This window comes from Malaclemys terrapin, chromosome 5 (assembly GCF_027887155.1).
Source record: "Malaclemys terrapin pileata isolate rMalTer1 chromosome 5, rMalTer1.hap1, whole genome shotgun sequence".
In the NCBI taxonomy this organism is placed as follows: domain Eukaryota; kingdom Metazoa; phylum Chordata; order Testudines; family Emydidae; genus Malaclemys; species Malaclemys terrapin.
In genome coordinates this window covers 133,417,769-133,437,111 of record NC_071509.1, presented here as the reverse complement: position 1 = coordinate 133,437,111, position 19,343 = coordinate 133,417,769, and the positions used below count along the sequence as shown (strand labels likewise).

The 19,343-nt window shown below is 47.0% G+C and overlaps 1 protein-coding gene across 1 annotated transcript; it reads right to left on the bottom strand.

The window, feature by feature from the left end:
- Nucleotides 1–399: 399 nt before the first annotated feature.
- Nucleotides 400–10,613, bottom strand: AREG (amphiregulin). Its single transcript, XM_054028786.1, has 6 exons — nucleotides 10,499–10,613; nucleotides 9,613–9,795; nucleotides 7,459–7,648; nucleotides 6,833–6,991; nucleotides 4,041–4,140; nucleotides 400–2,467 (listed from the first exon to the last, which is right to left on the bottom strand). Exons 1-5 carry the CDS (start codon nucleotides 10,539–10,541, stop codon nucleotides 4,053–4,055), a joined length of 663 nt encoding a protein of 220 aa, XP_053884761.1. The 5' UTR covers nucleotides 10,542–10,613; the 3' UTR covers nucleotides 400–2,467; nucleotides 4,041–4,052.
- Between the last annotated feature and the right edge of the window lie 8,730 nt (nucleotides 10,614–19,343).

The following is a 19,343-nucleotide window of genomic DNA, read 5'->3' as shown; positions in this document are numbered from 1 at the left end:
AGACTTGGAAGATTAGTTCCTTTTACAGTAGTTACTGAACAAAGTGCTTCTATTTTACCAAATCAGGGTCTTCCTTTTCCATATTGGATTAGAGCACAAAGTGGGTGAGGCTACATACCTTTGGAGATCTGTGCCTGTATAACTAGTTTACTCTTAAAGTTCTTTATATCATTGGTTTGCAGCCTTGTCCATGGAAACTAGAGATTCACAACAGAAAACTGACAACTTACCCTTCTCATTAAGTCATTGAGAAGAATGTGGGTTTACAATCCCTCTCCCTGTTCACAACCCCTAGTTGAGGGATCAAGTTTTGGGTCATCACTTTTATCTCAACACCCCTTGATCAGAATAAACTAGACTATTTACGTAAAAAGAAGTTTAATTATAAAATAAATAGGTTTCCTTTATGTTATGCACATACCTTAAATATTAAATACAGTAATAAATATTTACAATAGTATAAAACTCTGTACTTACATACTTACAGAAATAAAATTTAATTTAACAGTTTCGCTTAACCATCAGAAAAGCTTTTTCTATTAAGCCTTAGAAATAAATTATAAACATACTTGACTCCTGAAAAGAATGCAATACTTCATGCACAACATTTGGTTTGAATTGGTTAGGGAAAGTTCTCAAATGGGATCATAAGGACACAAGTCAGCAAAAGGAGATTAAGACAAAGTACTTTAGAAAATTCTGTGCATTTCAAGGGGGGGGGGGGGGAGGGGAAATCACAATAACTTTATAGATATTGTTGATATTCAGCACAAGCGGTAGCATCTGACTCTAGCTCTTCTCCAGAAGAGGGGTTCTTTATTACCGAGACTAGAAAATATTTTATATCTTAGACTTCTAGGACTTCAACTTTTATTACTTGAGGTTTACTTGGAAGTGCCAAGATCTGGAAGCCCAGGGAGAAAGCTCTGGACAAGGAGATCATAGACAGAAACGACTAATAAATTAACTGGCAGAGGTTCTGTAACAAAAGACCCAAGAAATGCCTTAAAACTAAGGGTTTGCTTCCACATTTTCTGGAAGTTCAGAGTGCTCCTGTTTTCTTTAATGAGTATCTTAGCTGGGGCAACAGCACCTAGTTCTTGATCTTATGAACTTAAATTAGAACAAAGGTTTTCATTGTCCAATGTACTAGAATTAAAGCCTGGAGACCATTGCTTCTTGTAGATGGTCTCAAGTTGAAGTGGGAAAGGTCTAGGTTGGATATTAGGAAATACTTTTTCACTAGGAGGGTGGTGAAGCACTGGAATGGGTTACCTAGGGAGGTGGTGGAATCTCCTTCCTTAGAGGTTTTTAAGGTCAGGCTTGACAAAGCCCTGGCTGGGATGATTTAGTTGGGGATTGGTCCTGCTTGGAGCAGCGGGTTGGACTAGATGACCTCCTGAGGTCCCTTCCAACCCTGATCTTCTATGATTCTAATTGAAACTCCAAAGCCATCACTCTGTCTCCAGCAAATGCATGCATAACTTTACTCATATGAATAGCCCCATTGAAGTTAATGGAACTGCTCATGTTCGCAGGCTCAGGGCCCAGGTTGGTTACAAAAGGAATCTTCAGTGAGATCATGAATAGATTTTGGGGAAGAACCAGAGTCAGGGCTTGTCTACACCATGCTTTAGTCTGCACTAGTACGTCATGTGCAAACTGGACTAGGTGGACCCTGCTGGCACTGCAAGCTTCCCAGTGCACACTGATGCTTGAAACAGGACTATGTCAATCTGCACTAGGGAACCTGTAGCATGCACCAGCAAGGTCAACACAGACCAGTTAGTCCACAGCACACTAGTGCAGACTAGAACTCAACCCCCTCTGGTGCAGGCACGCCTTCAGATTCCTGGTCTGCTGCTAATAAAGCAGATACGGCACGTAGGATCACAGGGGTGGGAGAAGAAAACTCGCCCCACACCTGTCGTGCACCTCCAGTCACAAAGGTCTGGGGAACAAGCTTAATCAAATTGCGTCCTGCTTCCTTTTGTGTAACAATGGGGGAGAAAGGGGCAACAAGCCCTCTGTTCTCCTTAAAGCCACAATCTCCCTTAAATGGAGACTTCCGACAACAAGCCTGACTGCAGGACACTTGCAGCAAACAGCAAGAGTCAAAAGGAATGTTATCCAGGTAGCAGCAGAAAGTTGGTAGTCTTCCATCAACGACAGGATGGGGCCCACTGGCAGCAGTTCCCATGTAGCTCCCGACAGTGGTGCTTTTAACACTCTAGTTGCAACATCCTCCACATTGGGCAGCCAGGATGTGTTGGCAGCAGCCCAGCCCAGCCAAGCCAGCTTCTCAGCATCAAATTGTTCTTCAGAGGCCTCCTTACAGGATTGGTGTTGATTGAGTGGGGCCTCCTGGCAACAGCTCCTAGTGGCTCCAGCACTGGCCATCTCCTACATGCGCCTTCATGAAGGAGTTACTCTGCAGCTTTGGCAAAGGTCGTTTCAGCTTCACGTTCTGCAAGAGACAGACTAAATTGTACCATTTGAAGGGCAATGCAAGTTATGACCCAATTTGAAAGTCAAGCCACAGCAGACTGAACATTTAGTCTTTGCTGTCAGTCTATATGCTGAAAGATTTGGGGTTTCTTACTGCCTTTCTCTAAGCAGTTATCAAAGAAGCTTTAAGGCCCGAATACTTGTTTCCTTGAAAAAGTATCAACTGGTCCAGGCATAAATCTAAAGCTATGGGGCCAGATCCCAGCTGGTGTAGATCTGCATATATCCACCAGCTACAGTTTACACCAGTTTGAGATGTGGCCCCATGGCCTGTACTCGAGATTATTCTTTCCAGTTATTTCTTGGCTAACTCTATCAGCCTCTAGCTCATTGACCGCAAGATATGCCAGGGGTCCTTGGCTCTGAGATTAGACCTAGTCCTTTAGCCAAGGGGGGTGGGGGAGGAGTGATCGATTACTCCATTAAAAAAATATCCCCATGCAATCTGGATTTTGCATAAGTAGGTGAGAAAGCTAGATTTTAAGGAGCCTGGAAGACAAAGCAGGACTGAATGGGTCAGAGAACTGACAGGATACCAAGTCATGTGGAGGTCACTAGTTCATATTTAGATGCAGTTAAGACATGACAAGGTTTTAGCCAAGGCATGACATGCATGAGAATTTGTTTTACAGCACTCAGTTATACCACGTGCTGCCCTCTCCTCTTACCACCCCACCCCATGCAAATACATGCTGGTGGTGTCAATTCTCCAGCAGGACAGATGCCCACATCACAGCAAGCTGGCACCACTATAGGCACTCAAAAGGACAACATCTGTATTGACTGACTAGACATTTCTTTTCCTCATGTTTAAATATGGCTCCTGCAGTCCGAGGCAGGGACAAGATGTTAGGAAGCTTGTGCTGTCCTTGTACGGAGGAATTTTGGTCTCCAAGGCCAAGTCTGAATGACTGTTTCATGAAGCAAAGTACTGACTTCAGTTATTTAGATACTACCGAGTCTCCCTCGGTAACAGAATGAATAGAAAAACCCATGAGAGGGAACACAGTGCTTGGCGCCCTCCCCCCAGGCAGTCCATGCACTGTTTCTTCTTCCGTCATGACTCAGAAGTAGTCTATGGCCTCAGAGGGAGCATGCACTTCAAAGTGCCAGAGCCCATGGGGAGGGAGGCTACGTACTGCTCCCATACTGAACAATGGCTTTCCCTCACCTCCAGCCCCTCCTGTGAGCCGGGGAAAGCAGACAGAAGGAAGCGTTGATGCTGTTAAAACAGCAGGAATTTCTGCACAGGTTTGTCAAGGCTTGAAGGAGACAAGAGGCTACTAGGTCATTCACCTGGGACCAGGCATTTCAGGGTCTTCCCATCCCTTGCCTCGGCACAAGACGGGAAACAGGTTCCGCAAGTACCCACAAGGCTATTACCCACACTAGGAGTTTGGGATCCTGTTTCCAACAGCTGTGCACAGAGCAAGAGTCTTAAACTCCCAGTTATGCAGAATTAGGAAGCGAGCGAGCGTTTTGTGGATGGTGCAAGCTTAGAATATCATCGAACTGTCAATATCATTCTGTACCTGCGCTCTCCTTTACACGCCAACATGGCCATTTCCAGTCTCTTGTCGGAGCTTTTTTCTTTCCTCCTTTTCTTCATATTGAGGATACGTTTTCCTGACCCTGTGGAGTCACAAAGCATTAGGGTTTAGAGCTCATTCGGAGTGAGTAGGTTGGTCCCCCATCCCTAAAGCGTATCCTCCAATAGTCGGACTGTAGCTGTAAGGAACCAGCTTGTGGAAAGCAGGAGCACTGCTTGTTTGCTAAGCATTCTCCGCTCTGAATATACACTGCTGTAATCCTTGCACAGCTCCAGGGATGGAGCCAGCAAAAGGAAATTCCAGTTCTAAAATACTGGACATTTCCAGGGGACTTTTCATCCATGTGCTTAACCCTGTCTTGTAACGTATCACAATCCTCATTTTGATCAGTTTTTACCATTGATTTCAACGGGAACAGGCCAAGGTTGAGCACTTTTGATAAATTCTACCTTAAGTACCTTGTCCAAGATCATACAACGGTTCTGGAATAGAAGCCAAGAATCCAGCACCACCCCCGACTGCCTGCTTTAACTACCGTCTTATTACTGTTCTTAAGACTTTGATGACTTCTTGCCCAAGCCATAGGTCAGCAGGAGAAGGTTTTAGACAGTTTTTTGCAAACCTGAGGCTTGTGCCTAAAGTGCAAGTTTGTGGAAGGTCCTAGTTGGACAAGACAAGTTGAATTCTATTTTAGTCAGACACTTTAATATATAATCCCCGTTTTAAAAATCAGACTCTGTGCTTTACAAATGTGAACGAGTTACTCTTCACAATACCCCAGAGTATGAAAGACGTATCCCATCTGTAATGTGGCCAGTTGTGTCTGCATCAGCATTTCTTAAAATGAGATTTAGGTATGAAGCAATAAACAGACAGACAAAAGTGCACACCTTTGTTTCCTGAATTGCAGGAATGGGTACAGCATGTACCTAATTCAGTTATTAGAGTGTCATCTGTCTAGTCTAATTTTAGATCCTGGCTTTTGAGTTTGCTTTGCATGATCCCAGGCTGCAGTACAGTACGATTTATTGCGTAATCAGCTTTAGTTCCACAGGGGCACATAGGCTAGTTCATGACACATCATATAGAGCGTGCCCTAACTCCGTGGTTCTCAAAACCGGTCCACCGCTTGTGCGGGGAAAGCCCCTGGCCGGTTTGTTTATCTGCCGCATCCGCAGGTCCGGCCGATTGTGGCTCCCACTGGCCACGGTTCACCGCTCCAGGCCAATGGGGGCTGCGGGAAGGGTGGCCAGCACGTCCCTCAGCCTGCACCGCTTCCCGCAGCCCCCCCATTGGCCTGGAGCGGCGAACTGTGGCCAGTGGGAGCTGCTATCGGCCAAACCTGCGGACGCAGCAGGTAAACAAACCGGACTGGACCGCCAGGGGCTTTCCCTGAACAAGTGGCGGACTGGCTTTGAGAACCACTGCCCTAACGGACATGAAAAAGTTTTTAAAAAATGGGACATAAGCACAAACCGGAGTTCCATCAATGCATTTCACACATTATCAGCTACCACACAGTGCTCATAAGTGGCTAATTTTGCAGAGGGTGGTAAGAACAGCTTTCAAATGGCTTATTGCTAATAGAGCTCCAGATTTTGGCTACATTCAATGCCCTCAGCCTTTATCTGGGAATAGTGTTTCTATACATTTTAGGGGAACAGAGGAAGGGACAGAGATCTGATTGGCACATGCCCACATGAGGAATGCTTCACTGAAGACTGGGCTCTAGTTCATCAGTGTAACAATGGAATTACTTCATTTGTGATCACCCCGTTGCATGAGTAACATCACAGAGATAAGAATCAAGGCAATATAGTAGAGCACAAATTCATTGTGCTTTCCGAGCACCTAGCCTTGAACACATGATCTTGTGTACAAGGCATGGGGGAAGTCAACAGTTCCTATTTACTTTTTTTTGGCATATGCCTATCTAAGATAAACCTCATTTAGATCACCATCTGAACCAAAATGTTGGTAAAGTCAGCAAGGTTTTGGGTTGGCAATTACTCCATGTCCCTCATGTTCAGTTTTCCAAGGGGCACCTACTTATGCAACTTAGTTTTGATATTTGACTAGAAAGACTCTTGTTCCCTCCTGATGTGTGTCAGATATATTGAGGTTTGGTCATGTGTCGAGGTAGAGTTTTGCCTGGGTTACTTGCAAATCAACCTCTTGTCAGAGATTACACTAAGCATATATATTACAATTTTTCTGTCTGGGATTAGTGATCTAGATGGCCTACTCCTATGAAGTTAAGCGTACATTTAGAGGTCTATACGTTCATACTCCACCTCCACTTCCCACCTCCCCCATGGACATCAATGGGAGCTCCATGTTCTGGTAGAGGACATTATCAGCTTAGAATGGAGACTGTTCAGCTAAATGAGTTAGCATTAGCATTTTTCACCACTAGTCTCTACTTCCGTATCCTCCAATGCCACTTCTGCTCCCAGCTATGGCGAAGATTGGGAAAAGCTATACAACAGAACATGAGTGACTGAGACTCCCCGTGCTCAATGCACACCCCACCACCTTTTTGGTCACCTTACAAACTCATCTCCATTGATTGACCAGTTTACAGTCCAACATGGATTTTTTTTTTTTTTTTAAAAGTAAACTCCTCAAGGCAGGGACCAGTCTTATTTTATGCACGTGAAGGGCCAAGCACACTCAACTCGCTCTGCAGCAGTGTAACCCCAGACGATTTTTCTGTAATGGTACCATACCACGCAAGCTACTATTTAAGCTAGACTTGAAAGTGCTATACTTACTGCATTATAACAATGACGACAATTGCAATGAAGCTGATGCTGGACAGCAGAACAGCTACCACCACCAATATCGTTGTGGAATAGTTGCCTATGTCATTTCTCTTATGAGTCTTCATGAACTGTTCACCACAGCGTTCACCAAAATAATCCTGATGGCATCTGAAAATAACCCACATTAACATCAGCATTAGTTCCAGGAGCATTGGGTGGCCTATCTGAAGCAAGGCAAACATGCACATTCAGGTGACATTTTAGTCAACTGACACAGGGGTCCAGGTGCTAGTGTTAGAGAATTTGCAGGAAATGCAGTCATCATTGTAGCCCAAGGTTTGCCGGTATTAAAACAAGTTGAGATCAGTTTGGGTGTGATGTTTCAGGAAGGCACGCCTTTTCATTCCTTCAGCTTTCAATTTTATGACCAACTGATGAGTTCAGTGGCTCGTTATGCAGCTTATGAATTCCACCATCGTTTAATTTACATGGCAGAAAGTTTCTCATGCGTGACAATCCAAGAGGTTGAACCAAGTTGATTTCCCTCTGACTAAGCCATTATTCGCGATGAGTACCTTGCCATAGATTCAGATACACTCTTTTATAAGCTATACAACATCTGAGCGTTAACTTACTTGCATGTTACTTCTTTGAGGTCTTCTAGGTATTTGCATTCACCATGAATGCAAAAATTTTTGTACTCTCCTTCACACGGTGTCCCTTTCTTCTTCTTATTTTTCTTCCCTTTGTTTTTCTTTCTTTTCGTTTTGTCAGGATTCTTTTCCCTATCGGTTTTTGTTTGCTTGGGTTTAATCACAGGTTCAACTGGGAAAGAGAAAGTCATGTTCAGTCCAGAATTTATAAAAAAACTAGTCCCTTCCAACATGGAATTATACCTTAGGCCTTAACCCTACAGCAAAACGGTGCGGAAGGGAGTCTTGAAAAAAAGAAAAAGCAAGCATTTGTATGCAAATGAATATTTATAGCTAGGCATTCGGTGGCCAAGATTCTCTCTCCTGGCCTCAAACATGACCCCTATAGAAGGATGATGCATTGTTTCACATGGTTTTTAATTCAGGTAACATTAAGGTACACTCACTGTATTCGTTTACAGGGGCACATTTAAGCCATGAAGAATTGGCCCAAATGGACTATTCACAATAATTGCAAGACAAACCCGATTTGGCTCACTATGAACGAAGTTCAGCAACCACTGACTTAGACCTTCCACAATCGCACCAGTGAGCAGAGGTAGCTCTTGTCAACCAGGTGCCAGCATGCACCTGTAAAGGCAGATTTTGGCCTCACACCTTAGAGTGAGGATATTCCCGATGGTTTAACAGGAAAAGGCTGTTGTCCAATTGTCTTTGTGGTTTTATTAATACAAACAGTTTGAAAGTTGTATACCCTTAGAAAGCTGCCTGGTCCTCTTAGGGCATCGGGTGGGAAGCTGCTGCTTAATTTAAATTTGTGGGGCTTTAATCAGTGCAGAGAGTCCATAGCCCATCAACAAAACAGCAGCCTCTGGTTAACAGCCCAGTTTCAAGTGCAATTATCTAGCCCATGAGCCCCTGAACCAATACATTTCAGACCCAACTTATGTTCAGATTCATTTTCTCATGGAAGCCTAGACCATTTGACACAGTATATTAGAGATGGGCCCAGACCAAACCCACCTTGCACAAGGAGTAAGTTCTACTTAGAATGTTGTAGCTCAGGGCTGTCTCTAAGAGCCAGATCCTTTGAATTATCACTGGAATCATGGACATCTTTCCACCACTGACTAATGGCAACCAGATCATGCCCCACAGCACACTGGAGCTTGCAGACTATTGGATGTTAAATACAAGGACAACCTTACAGACTGCAGATCTGACCTCAAGTCCTGTAAGTAGCCCTCTGAGATTTTCCATTGCCATTCCCTATTAAGCCTCCCTAACATACAAAGACACGGGCCAAACAGGACTATTAGCCACCATTTAAGATACACTAGTGCTTTCCTAGATAGCCAGCATACAAGATAGTTATGGGCAACTTGGAGGCTTCATCTAAACAGGAAATAACTTAAAATTCACATTAGCAAACATTTTAAAATCTTTGGTGTGGATAAGTTGTATTTAGGGTTCACCTCAACTAGCTAACATACAAGTTTGCCCCACCTATACTAAAGCTTTAAGAACATGTTGGACAAGACAAGTAGCTACCATTTAAAAACCCACCTTTTATCCTAGTCTAGACATACTCCAATCATTGCACAACAAACTGGTGCTTGCTAGTCACCCTATAGCTACTTCCCAGCAGAGAACGTGCATTGATTTTATTGCAAGTCAAAAAAATTCTAAGCCAGATTTTTGCAAGTCCTCCACACCAACTAGCACCTTGTGAGAACAGAAGTGCGGGGCACATATGAAAGTCCGTCCACTTCATTGGTCTGACTTTAAAGTAACTACACCAGCAAAGAACACGGGCTAGAAAGTTTTACATTTTTGGGGAATGCTAAAATGTTTCAACCTCCTGCACACCACTGGTTGCCAATATATTTAGCAAACCGAGCAGTGGAATATTAGGATGCACGAATCAATGGAAGGCAAGTTCAAGGCTCATCAAAATAGTCATCTTTAGAACAATAAGATTATTCTTGCATGTAACCGTTGGTAGCCAAGCATTGAGCAAGCTCAACTAGAGATGTCTCCATCTTTTAAGTGACCTGTGTCCATGTGATACATTATCCTGGTCAAACACGATTGGGATCCTTGGGGGTAACATGCAGAAGTGTCGCTTCAACTCACCTCTAATCGAATCATCTACAATGTACATAGACACTGCTGGGTCGTCCTCCTCGTCATCTTCAGTATCTTCATAGTCAATTCCTGAGGGCATGGTGCTCCCATCGACGCTGTGGTCCCATGCCACAGGACCATTTTTCTCCTGCTCGGTCACATTTAGTCCTAATCCAGCAACAGGGTGGCACCCTACAGAACAGAATGAAGACGTGTTAAAGTGAATCAGGATCTCAGGCCTACCCCTCAAATCAAACTTGGCAAAAGTGTTTACCTCGGAGCGCACATTAAGCATCTCTTGAGCACATGCCATCATTCACAAGTGAGTCACTAAAGAAGCAGCGCTGAGCTTTTCAAATGCAAGTTCACTTATGCCAGTCCAATGATTTAAAAAACAAAGACGGGGTTTTAGTTTTTCCTTCTTGGCTAGGACACACCTAAAACCCAGGGACACTTCAGGGGGCCATTCTACCCCACAAGACGGCAGGGGTTGATTTCAACCAGTTTCCCATAGAAGTCTGCACATTGCGAAAGAGTTTCTCGCCTTCCTCCTCCATCTGGCCACCAAGGGAACACTGACCCCTGGACAGCCCAATACAGGGCCAGGGTAAGTGTCATGGGATGAGCAAAACCTACTCAGCTGGCCGGACTGAAGCAAACGGGTTTCTAATCCGGATTACAGCACCGCTGCTGCCCCTGGTCCCACACGGAAGGCCAAGGGTTAGGAGTCCTGACCGCTGCTCAGCCCTAGCCTCCCTCCCCAGGGGACCGGCGGAACGCACCGCGACCGGACCGCGGCGGCTGCCAGCCGGCTCCGGGCTCCCCGCGCAGCGCCCCGGGAGCGCACGCTGCGCCGCGCTGGGGCTCCGGGCGCCTCCCTCCCTTCCTCACTCACCGGAGAGCCAGGCCAGCGCGGAGAGCAGCAGCAGGGCTCGCATTGGAGACGGCGGCGTGCTGGCCTCCCGGCCGACTTCACTGCGGAGCGGGGTCCCTGTGCGCGCTGAGCCCGCACTCCATGGGGAGCCGCCCGCGGCCGCCGCGCTATATAGGCAGCACCGGGAGCGCAGGTCTACGTCAGCCGAGTGGAGCGGGCTGGAGGCGGGGCGGGAGCCGCCCCTGGGTGCGCAGGGCGGCCGCCGGGAAGAATGCGTGGCCCGGAGCAAAGGGGGACCCGCTAGCGGGGGCATGGGTGGGGGAGAGCCCGGGCAGCCAGTGAAAATCGGGCAGGGCTTCCCCTTACACGGGTCCAACCTGCAGCGCCTTGCACCCAGCCTGGCCCACGTGCGGGCTCAAGGCACCCTGCCTGGCACGTGTTTATCCCCCCAGAGAGGCTCCCTGGGCAATAATCTGATCGCACAGGCCCTACCGCCCTTCTGCTGACTGGCCTAGGTTGGTAGGGTGACCAGACAGCAAGTGTGAAAAATTGGGACAGCGGGTGGCGGGTAATAGGAGCCTATATAAGAAAAAGACCCCAAAATCGGGACATCTGGTCATCCTATAGGTTGTCCTCCTTCCAGTTACACCTAGTCCAAAAAAGGCAAATTTCGAAATCTTTGGCAAATGTCCCCCCCCCACACACACACACCTCTTTTTCTCCAAGTGTTTGCTGCTTTTCAGTCAGCTTGTGGGGACAGCAACAGCTGGAGTGCCAATACGATTTCCCCGCATGTCTGCATCTGTTCTAGCTGTAGTACAGACTGACTGTTTTATTTCTGAGAACAGACGTTGGGTGCCTAAGGAAAGTGGGTATTATTAGCACCTGTTGCCTGGAAAGGATGGGTTGCTGTAGCCCTCTGCTGGCTCTCCCCATATACCCAGAGTCCAGCCTTACAAAACCTTATGCACAAACTTCCCTTGGATGTCAATGGGACTGCCTGGCTGTGCACAGTGAAGCTGGTGCATAAGGGTTTGCAAGAGCTGGACCTAAGATTGTAGGGGATTTAGTGCAGGGACGGGCTTTTCATTACATGCAGGCTTGGCAGGATTAGGGTTCCCCAGTGAGTGAGCATTCGGTTCTGCCTCTATAGCATTTCCCCCGGGGGCGCTATCTTATCAGCGTGCTGCCGGGGTAGCACCAGGAGCCATTCTGCCTTGGGGAAACAACACTTCTGGGGGCTCCAGGCTGTGCAGCCCTGATGACACCCCCACCCCACCCCCATGTGGCTTACTCCTCATGTGGCTGGCTGGCATGGATGGAGCCATGATTCCATCCCTTCCCTACCCCTTTGGGACTTCCTGAGGGTGTTCAGAGGAGAGGACTACCTAAATACCCCATTGCAGTTCTGCCTCCCCCAGGAGCCTGGCAAGGGTCCTGCCACCTGGCTTTGTGATTAAGAGAACAATGCTACATCCCAGTCGTTGACTAGAAACCAGAATGAAAACCACATCAAATAAGCCCCGATTCAGCAAAGGACTTCACCACTTGCTTACTGTTAAGCCTGGGCTGACATCCTGTTAACTTGAAGCATGTGCTGAAAATCAGGACCTGTATTATTACTATTTCCAGTATAAGATGTTCTAAAGTCCTCTGAAAAATTCTCTGTACAAATGTCAGCCAGTCCCTCCCCACACCTGCCACCCCCCCCTTCCCCGGTTTCTGCCGTGACTCAATTACACAATAAAGTGAAAATATTGTGAAGCTGCAAAGAGTTGCCATAGGGACAGGTCGTATGTCATACCCAGAGGAATGAGGAGTTTATGGCAGGGACAATCCCGGCAGGTTACGCTGCCCCCCGCGTGGGTGGAAGCAGGCTAGATATGATAGTGAATATGATTTTTCACCAGCAAAAAAGCAACTAAAGGAACAGATGCTGAGCTCCTTACTCAGCAAGTGAGTGTTTGCTTGAGTAAGGCATGAGTAACAGCTGCATTGTATCACTTAGGCGGGGAGGGGGGAGTGGGAGGGAGAGGGGTATTCACACTGGAGAGACAGAATGCTCCCTAGAACTCCAGGTGCACATATGCTGGGTGACTGCTACTACACCTCTCTGCAGGGTGCAGCATGATACTGCATGGCCTTCCCATGATACTGCTGGGCCATTGTGTAGGGGAGCTGTAGCCCCATCTCCTCACCATCTCCTCTAGGGCACTGTGCTCCCCACTAGCAGGGAGGGAGCTGACCCGGTGCTCCCAATGTCCGCTGGAAATAAAGAGCACAGCTCCACTGACTCCATCAGGCAGGGGATCAGGTCTCTAGAGTGCACGGGCCGTACAAGGGGGCAAAGGCAGGCTCCTTGAGTCCTTCCACCACACACGTGCACGTCCGGGTGAGGGTCAGGCACAAGGTGGCCCTGACCCCAAGGTTCTTCACCATGAGAGGTGATGTCATCTCTTGGAGTCCTTTTGATTAGCTTGCGTGGGAGAAAGATTTTGGCCCCCTAAAGATTCAGGACTCAAGCAAGGACATGCTTTCCTGGAAATGAATAAGGGGAGCTGGAGGGCTGTGTACCATAGAAGATATTTTGCATTGGCTCTTTTCGTCTAATCTGCATAGGTTGGTATTTTATTGATAGTTCAGTAAACTTACAGAATCCTCTGTTGAACTTGGTGGCGTTCCAAGTTATTCATTCATTCATCCCGCCTTCTTCCCTGTATCACACACTCTGAAGGGCGATAGACAGCTCTCAGAGAGGAGTCCATCTCAGGTTAGCTCCATATTTAGATCCAGGTCAGTCTGTGACCCAGAGACAATGGGCTAAATCGTCAACCAGTGTCTGCTAATTGCTGTCACCCACAAAACACGAGCTTATTAAAAGAGGGAGATCTAAAGAGGGGGATTCCAGCCCAGCTGATGACCCATGTGGGTGTTAATGATTACACAGGATGGAATTTTTTAACAACCAAGGAAATTCATTAAAAGAACACGAAGGTTGCAAAATCGAGCACTCAGATGTTTGGACAAACTTTCTGTTTGGACATGCAAGAATTACGGTAGCCGGTGCAGCCTAAATGTGGCTCCCTTGTGTGTGTGCACTTTGATAAAGTCTTTAATTACATGATTCATAGATTCATAGATTCTAGGACGGGAAGGGACCTCGAGAGGTCATCGAGTCCAGTCCCCTGCCCTCATGGCAGGACCAAATATTGTCTAGACCATCCCTGATAGACATTTATCTAACCTACTCTTAAATATCTCCAGAGACGGAGATTCCACAACCTCCCTAGGCAATTTATTCCAGTGTTTAACCACTCTGACAGTTAGGAACTTTTTCCTATTGTCCAACCTAAACCTCCCTTGCTGCAGTTTTAGCCCATTGCTTCTTGTTCTATCCTTAGAGGCTAAGGTGAACAAGTTTTCTCCCTCTTCCTCATGACACCCTTTTAGATACCTGAAAACCGTTATCATGTCCCCTCTCAGTCTTCTCTTTTCCAAACTAAACAAACCCAATTCTTTCAGCCTTCCTTCATAGTTCATGTTCTCAAGACCTTTAATCATTCTTGTTGCTCTTCTCTGGACCCTCTCCAATTTCTCCACATCTTTCTTGAAATGTGGTGCCTAGAACTGGACACAATACTCCAGTTGAGGCCTAACCAGCGCAGAGTAGAGCAGAAGAATGACTTCTCGTGTCTTGCTCACAACACACCTGTTAATGCGTCCCAGAATCACATTTGTTTTTTTGGTTTTTTTGTTGCAACAGCATCACACCGTTGGCTCATATTTAGCTTGTGGTTCACTATAACCCCTAGATCCCTTTCTGCTGTACTCCTTCCTAGACAATCTCTTCCCATTCTGTATGTGTGAAACTGATTGTTCCTTCCTAAGGATCACATACTATTTTTTCCACAGTCTCTGTATTCTCAGCTCCAGTACCCTGCTCCACAGCAGCCAGGAGCAGTAATTGCAGAGAAAGTCCCAATCAGCCCATGCAACCCTTGGGTGAAACATGCTCAGTCTAGACGGAATCTTCAGAGAATTTTGTTGCCAAACTCTAACAAGTATCTCCTGAGTGTGTGTGAAGTGACGTTTTCCAAAGGCTTATAACTTGGCCAAATGTGGATGTTTTTTCATGGGGCAGCAAAGGCTCATCCCTGACATATAGTCAACCACCCCTTCCTCCCCCGCCAAATTTCAAGTCCCTGTTCCCAAGCATGGAGGTGTTCGATCTCAATGAAAGGGCTGTAGGGATTTTTTTCAGCACTGGCAAAGCAATATATTTTTTCCTATCCTTGGAAAAAAATGGCTAAAACTTTTTCAAAAAGTTCAGCCAGAGACAGACACCTGCCGTGGGAAATTTCAACCCAAACGATGAAAAGTTACAAGCAACTGGAAACAGGGCAACCTTAGTTGGTAGCGCTGCCGAGAACCAATTGTAGAACAGTAGCATCTAGAGACCCCAGCCAGCACCAGGGTCCCACTGTGCTAGATTCAAACACATACTAAGAGATAGTCCCTGCCCCAAAAAGCCTACTACTCTTATGGCCTAAATAGGCAAGGCAGACAAAGGGTGGGAAGGGAAACAGAGGACAAATGTCTTCTCAAGGTCCTACAGCAGGTCGGTGGCAGAATCAGGAATAAATCCCAGGTTTCTTGACTCCCAGAGCAGTGCTCTACCCCACACCATCTCTCCTGCCAACAGAGCTTCCCTGATCCACAGCAGCAGAGAATTCGGCCCAGTTCTTTCAATGAACTTTTTGCAGAGCTTTGGTGTCCTTCTTGACATTGCTGAGGTTCAACTATGACAGTGAACTGTGCTATTCGCCTAATTCACACTCTTCAGAACTTGCCCGTTTTAAAAATAAAAAGCAGAAATGCCACCGTTTACTCTGCCTCTGCTGGAGGCATCAAGCTTGCCTTACCTGTCTCTTTTGTTAGCTTCCAGGGAGTTTTGAATCTGAATAATGCTCAATTAATCTCAAATATTTCCCTATACTTGTTCCTTCCGCATGTGCTTTCAGGGTCACATTCTGGTTGCCTTACTTATGGAAATAAAGCCATTGAAGAGCATGTGATTACCCTCATTGGAGGCCCTGGAAGGTGGATGCAAAAACTTTCTTCAGTCGTTTCTCTGGAAGATGATAGTCTGGCCAAATCTTGATTCATTCCCACAGTCTCCTGTCCCCAGTCAGTGGGAGTGCTAGTAGCATCATGAGAATTCCCGAACCCTTTTGGAAACATAATAAACACGTGCCTTGCAAATTAATGCCCATTTCAATTAGTTTCTGTTACTGAGGGCCCAACTCTGTCATCCTTACTCACCCAGAGCAGCATCTAAGGCTTAACTTTAAGCACATTATTAATCCCATTGAAACCTAAGGCCCAGACACCCACCTGGGAAAACTGGCACCACTCCACTGGAGCTATAGTGGTTTACCCCATCTGGCCTTGTGGACCTCCTCAGGGCTACAGTGTCAGCACTGTGCAGGATAGTGCATGGGACTACTCATGGAGTAAGGTGCTACTCAGTGAGTAAGGCAGGCAGAACCCAGCCCTGACTCAGTAATGTAGATACTTGGGGTTTCGTGCTTGGGGAAGAATGCAACTCATGCTTCTGAAATCTGAACCAGAGAAACCACTCCTGAACTTGATTGCTCCCAGGGTAGCCATTCTTCAAGGGTATCTAATACAAGACAAGTAGGGTGGGATCTTCAAAAGTGCTCAGCACTGGCTTAATTCGGCTTCTATTGAAGTCCCTGTTTTAGAGAATCATAGAATCATAGAAGATCAGGGTTGGAAGGGACCTCAGGAGGTCATCTAGTCCAACCCCCTGCTCAAAGCAGGGCCAATTCCCAACTAAATCATCCCAGCCAGGGCTTTGTCAAGCCTGACCTTAAAAACCTCTAAGGAAGGAGATTCCACCACCTTCCCACCCTTCAAATCTCTAGGGCCAAATCCTGAAGTGCTCACCATATTCTTACTGAGATTAAACTGTCATTGGAGCCACTGGGAGTTTTGCCTGAGTGAGGTTTGCAGGATTTGTCCCCTCTTTCATTCATGGCCTTTTGATTTTGGCCTGCGGTCCCTGATCTCAGATGCCCCAACTCACTGCATGCTCTACGGAGACAGTCGGCCTGATTTGCTACAGTGTTACTGCAGAATTGGAAGGCCCCTTCTCAATGGACTGGCATGGCGGCAGCAAGAACACTTAATGGGACCCATTGCTACTGGGGAAACAACATGTCCGCCAGAGTCCAGAGTCAGATATCCCCACAGCATCAGGTTCTGTAATCAAGTCACCGTGAAGCTCAAGGGACTGGGCATGTGGCCGTGACATCGATACACTTTCACTGCTGGGTTGCCAGTACAACTCTGCCTCGGGCCGGTAGTGAGTGAAAGTTATCATTGCCCGACGCCCTATGTCAAACGGGTGCAGAATGTGGCATCACGAAAAACACCAGCACTTGTCAGTCTTTGGTCTCTTCTGGCCAGTCTCAGCAGAGAAGCCAAAGATGCAATGGTCTTAGAAACCAAGTTCTGCTCTCATGCCCAGATTGGCAGGGGTACTGGGAAATGTGTCCTGCCATTCTCATCCCATAGCTGATTTATGTTTAAACAGAGGATGTTTAAACAGGACTGTCCATCCCTGCGTCTTTCACCAGCAATCATTCGAAGATCTGAAATGAAATATCGGTTTTGGTAACTTTCTGAAAGATCTATTGTTCTTCATTGTGGGTGATGGATGCAGACCTCGCCTGGAGGACAACGCCTCCAGCATTCCATCGGGAGATTGGTTCCGTGCTAACTCTGATGGAGGGAAGGGCGCCACCTATTGAATCACCAGCATCGCTTCTTGCAGCACCTGGATTTTCCTGGCCGGGGAACCCACTAGCCTGCATAGCTCAGGACACTTTAGCGTTTGCTTCAAAAGAGTTGCAAAACGTGGGCCACTCTCTGCTCACAGCCGCGACCCTTCAGGGGAACAGTACAGAGGAAGGGAAACAAGCAAGGCAGAGGGGTGGAAACAAAACATGCCAATCTTACATACTGTTATTATAGGACCTGACCAGCTCGATCTTTAGTGCATTTATCTTCATAGGACTCCTGCAAGGTAGGGGAGTGCTATCGTCTTCGTTTTACAGGTGGGGAGCTGATGTGATGCAAGACTAAAGCGACTTGCCCAAGGTCGTGCAGGAAGTATGTAGCAGAGCAAGGAACTGAACCCAGGGCAGTGTTGTAACCACTGGACCAGCCTTCTTCTCTCATGGAGGATGGAGGGGGCGGGTTTGGTGTCTCCGAAGCATGCTCCTTATTTTGATCAGGTGGGAATATTCTGCATCAACACCTTGTGATTGGTTGATGCTTTATTCTGTGATTGGTCGACGCATTATTCTGCATCAGCACCTTGTGATTTGCTGTACCATGGGTGGGAGGCTGGCAGGAGAAAGGGGTGGAGCCAGCCAGTAACTCGTCTATTCTGGATGCTTCCCTGGGACAGCGATTAAAATGCCACAGCCACTTGCCACAGATGTTAATACTGCTGAGGCCAGCCTTAGCGCCTGCCCCACGCCATTAACCCTCCTTGGAGGGAACAGCCAGGGCCATTATGACAGATCAATCAGCTGTGTTGCCAGGGGGGAAGCCAGGAGCTGGAGGCAGAGTAGAGGCTCTTCTGATGTGTGGCTTTAGTCAGGGATATGTGGGGTCCATCCTGTGCTGGTTTACAGACCCCAGCCCTTCCCTTCCTGCTAGGCCAGTATCCCCCCCGAGCTAGGGGATGACATGCTGGAGGAACGGCTGCTGCAGGTTTCCCTACAGAAATGAATGGCCTAGGACCATGCCGGTAATACTAATACTTTTATTGTGGGGCTTTGTTAAACCCGGGGCGTGTGAAACTTTGGCACCACATTGACTCGCTGAAGCAGCCCTCAGTGTATCAAGTATCTGTTACTGACACCCACTGATGGATTTTATCCTTGCGCAGTTTTCGTGAAACGCCGCACAGGTGATGACGTTCCGATTCAGTGGACCAAATTCAGAGCGGAACGTCTAAGTGAATCTTTCTCTCTACCCAGTCACACCCATCCCATGCTCAGCACCATAGAATAGCTGAGCCGCTAACAAAACGATTCTGTTTCAGAATAAATAAAAAGGCTGACGTGTTGTCCAGTCCTGAAGCCAGAAGGCCACACCGGCATAAGCTGGCATAACGGAGTGAAGAATCAGGCTTTGTTCTGCAGGAATTTTCTGGCTGCATGGTGAATTCTATTGACTATCATTGAGTTCATGTCAATAGGACCCTCTCTTGCTACACGCCAGGTGGAATTTTAAGGCTGCTGGATTTAGGCCATATCCTGTATTAACTTACACCGTTTTCCTGTTACACCATTCTCTTCTGACCTTGCACCTTGGTAATTACACCAGCTAAGATTCTCTTAGACTGAGTTAGCAAAACTCCAGAGGTAACGTGCAAGGGGTGTGTGAAGTTATATATTGCTAGCACTACATTATGCCCCATGATGGCCCTTCAGTCAGCCAAAGGATTGGGGAGGTTAGAACCTGCTTTTCTCCCACCCCGCGCCTCAGCTCTGAGCGTGTCTCAGGCACAGCTAAAGATCAGGCCTTGGGTGTCCCCTGTATTGTCCCGGTTTAGTTTATTGCATAGTTTTGCTCCGCCCAGCAATGCAGAGCCCAGATCCAGGAGCCACTGAGGCACAAGCTAGTCTGCTCTGTTTCACACACCATTGCTCAAGAATGCCAGTGAGTGGTGTGAATGTGAGCTCTGCACCAGACTGACTTAGCCTGACAACAGTTCGGCATGATGCAAAGGGCTTGGGCCTCCATCCTCAGTGCCAGTCCATGTGCC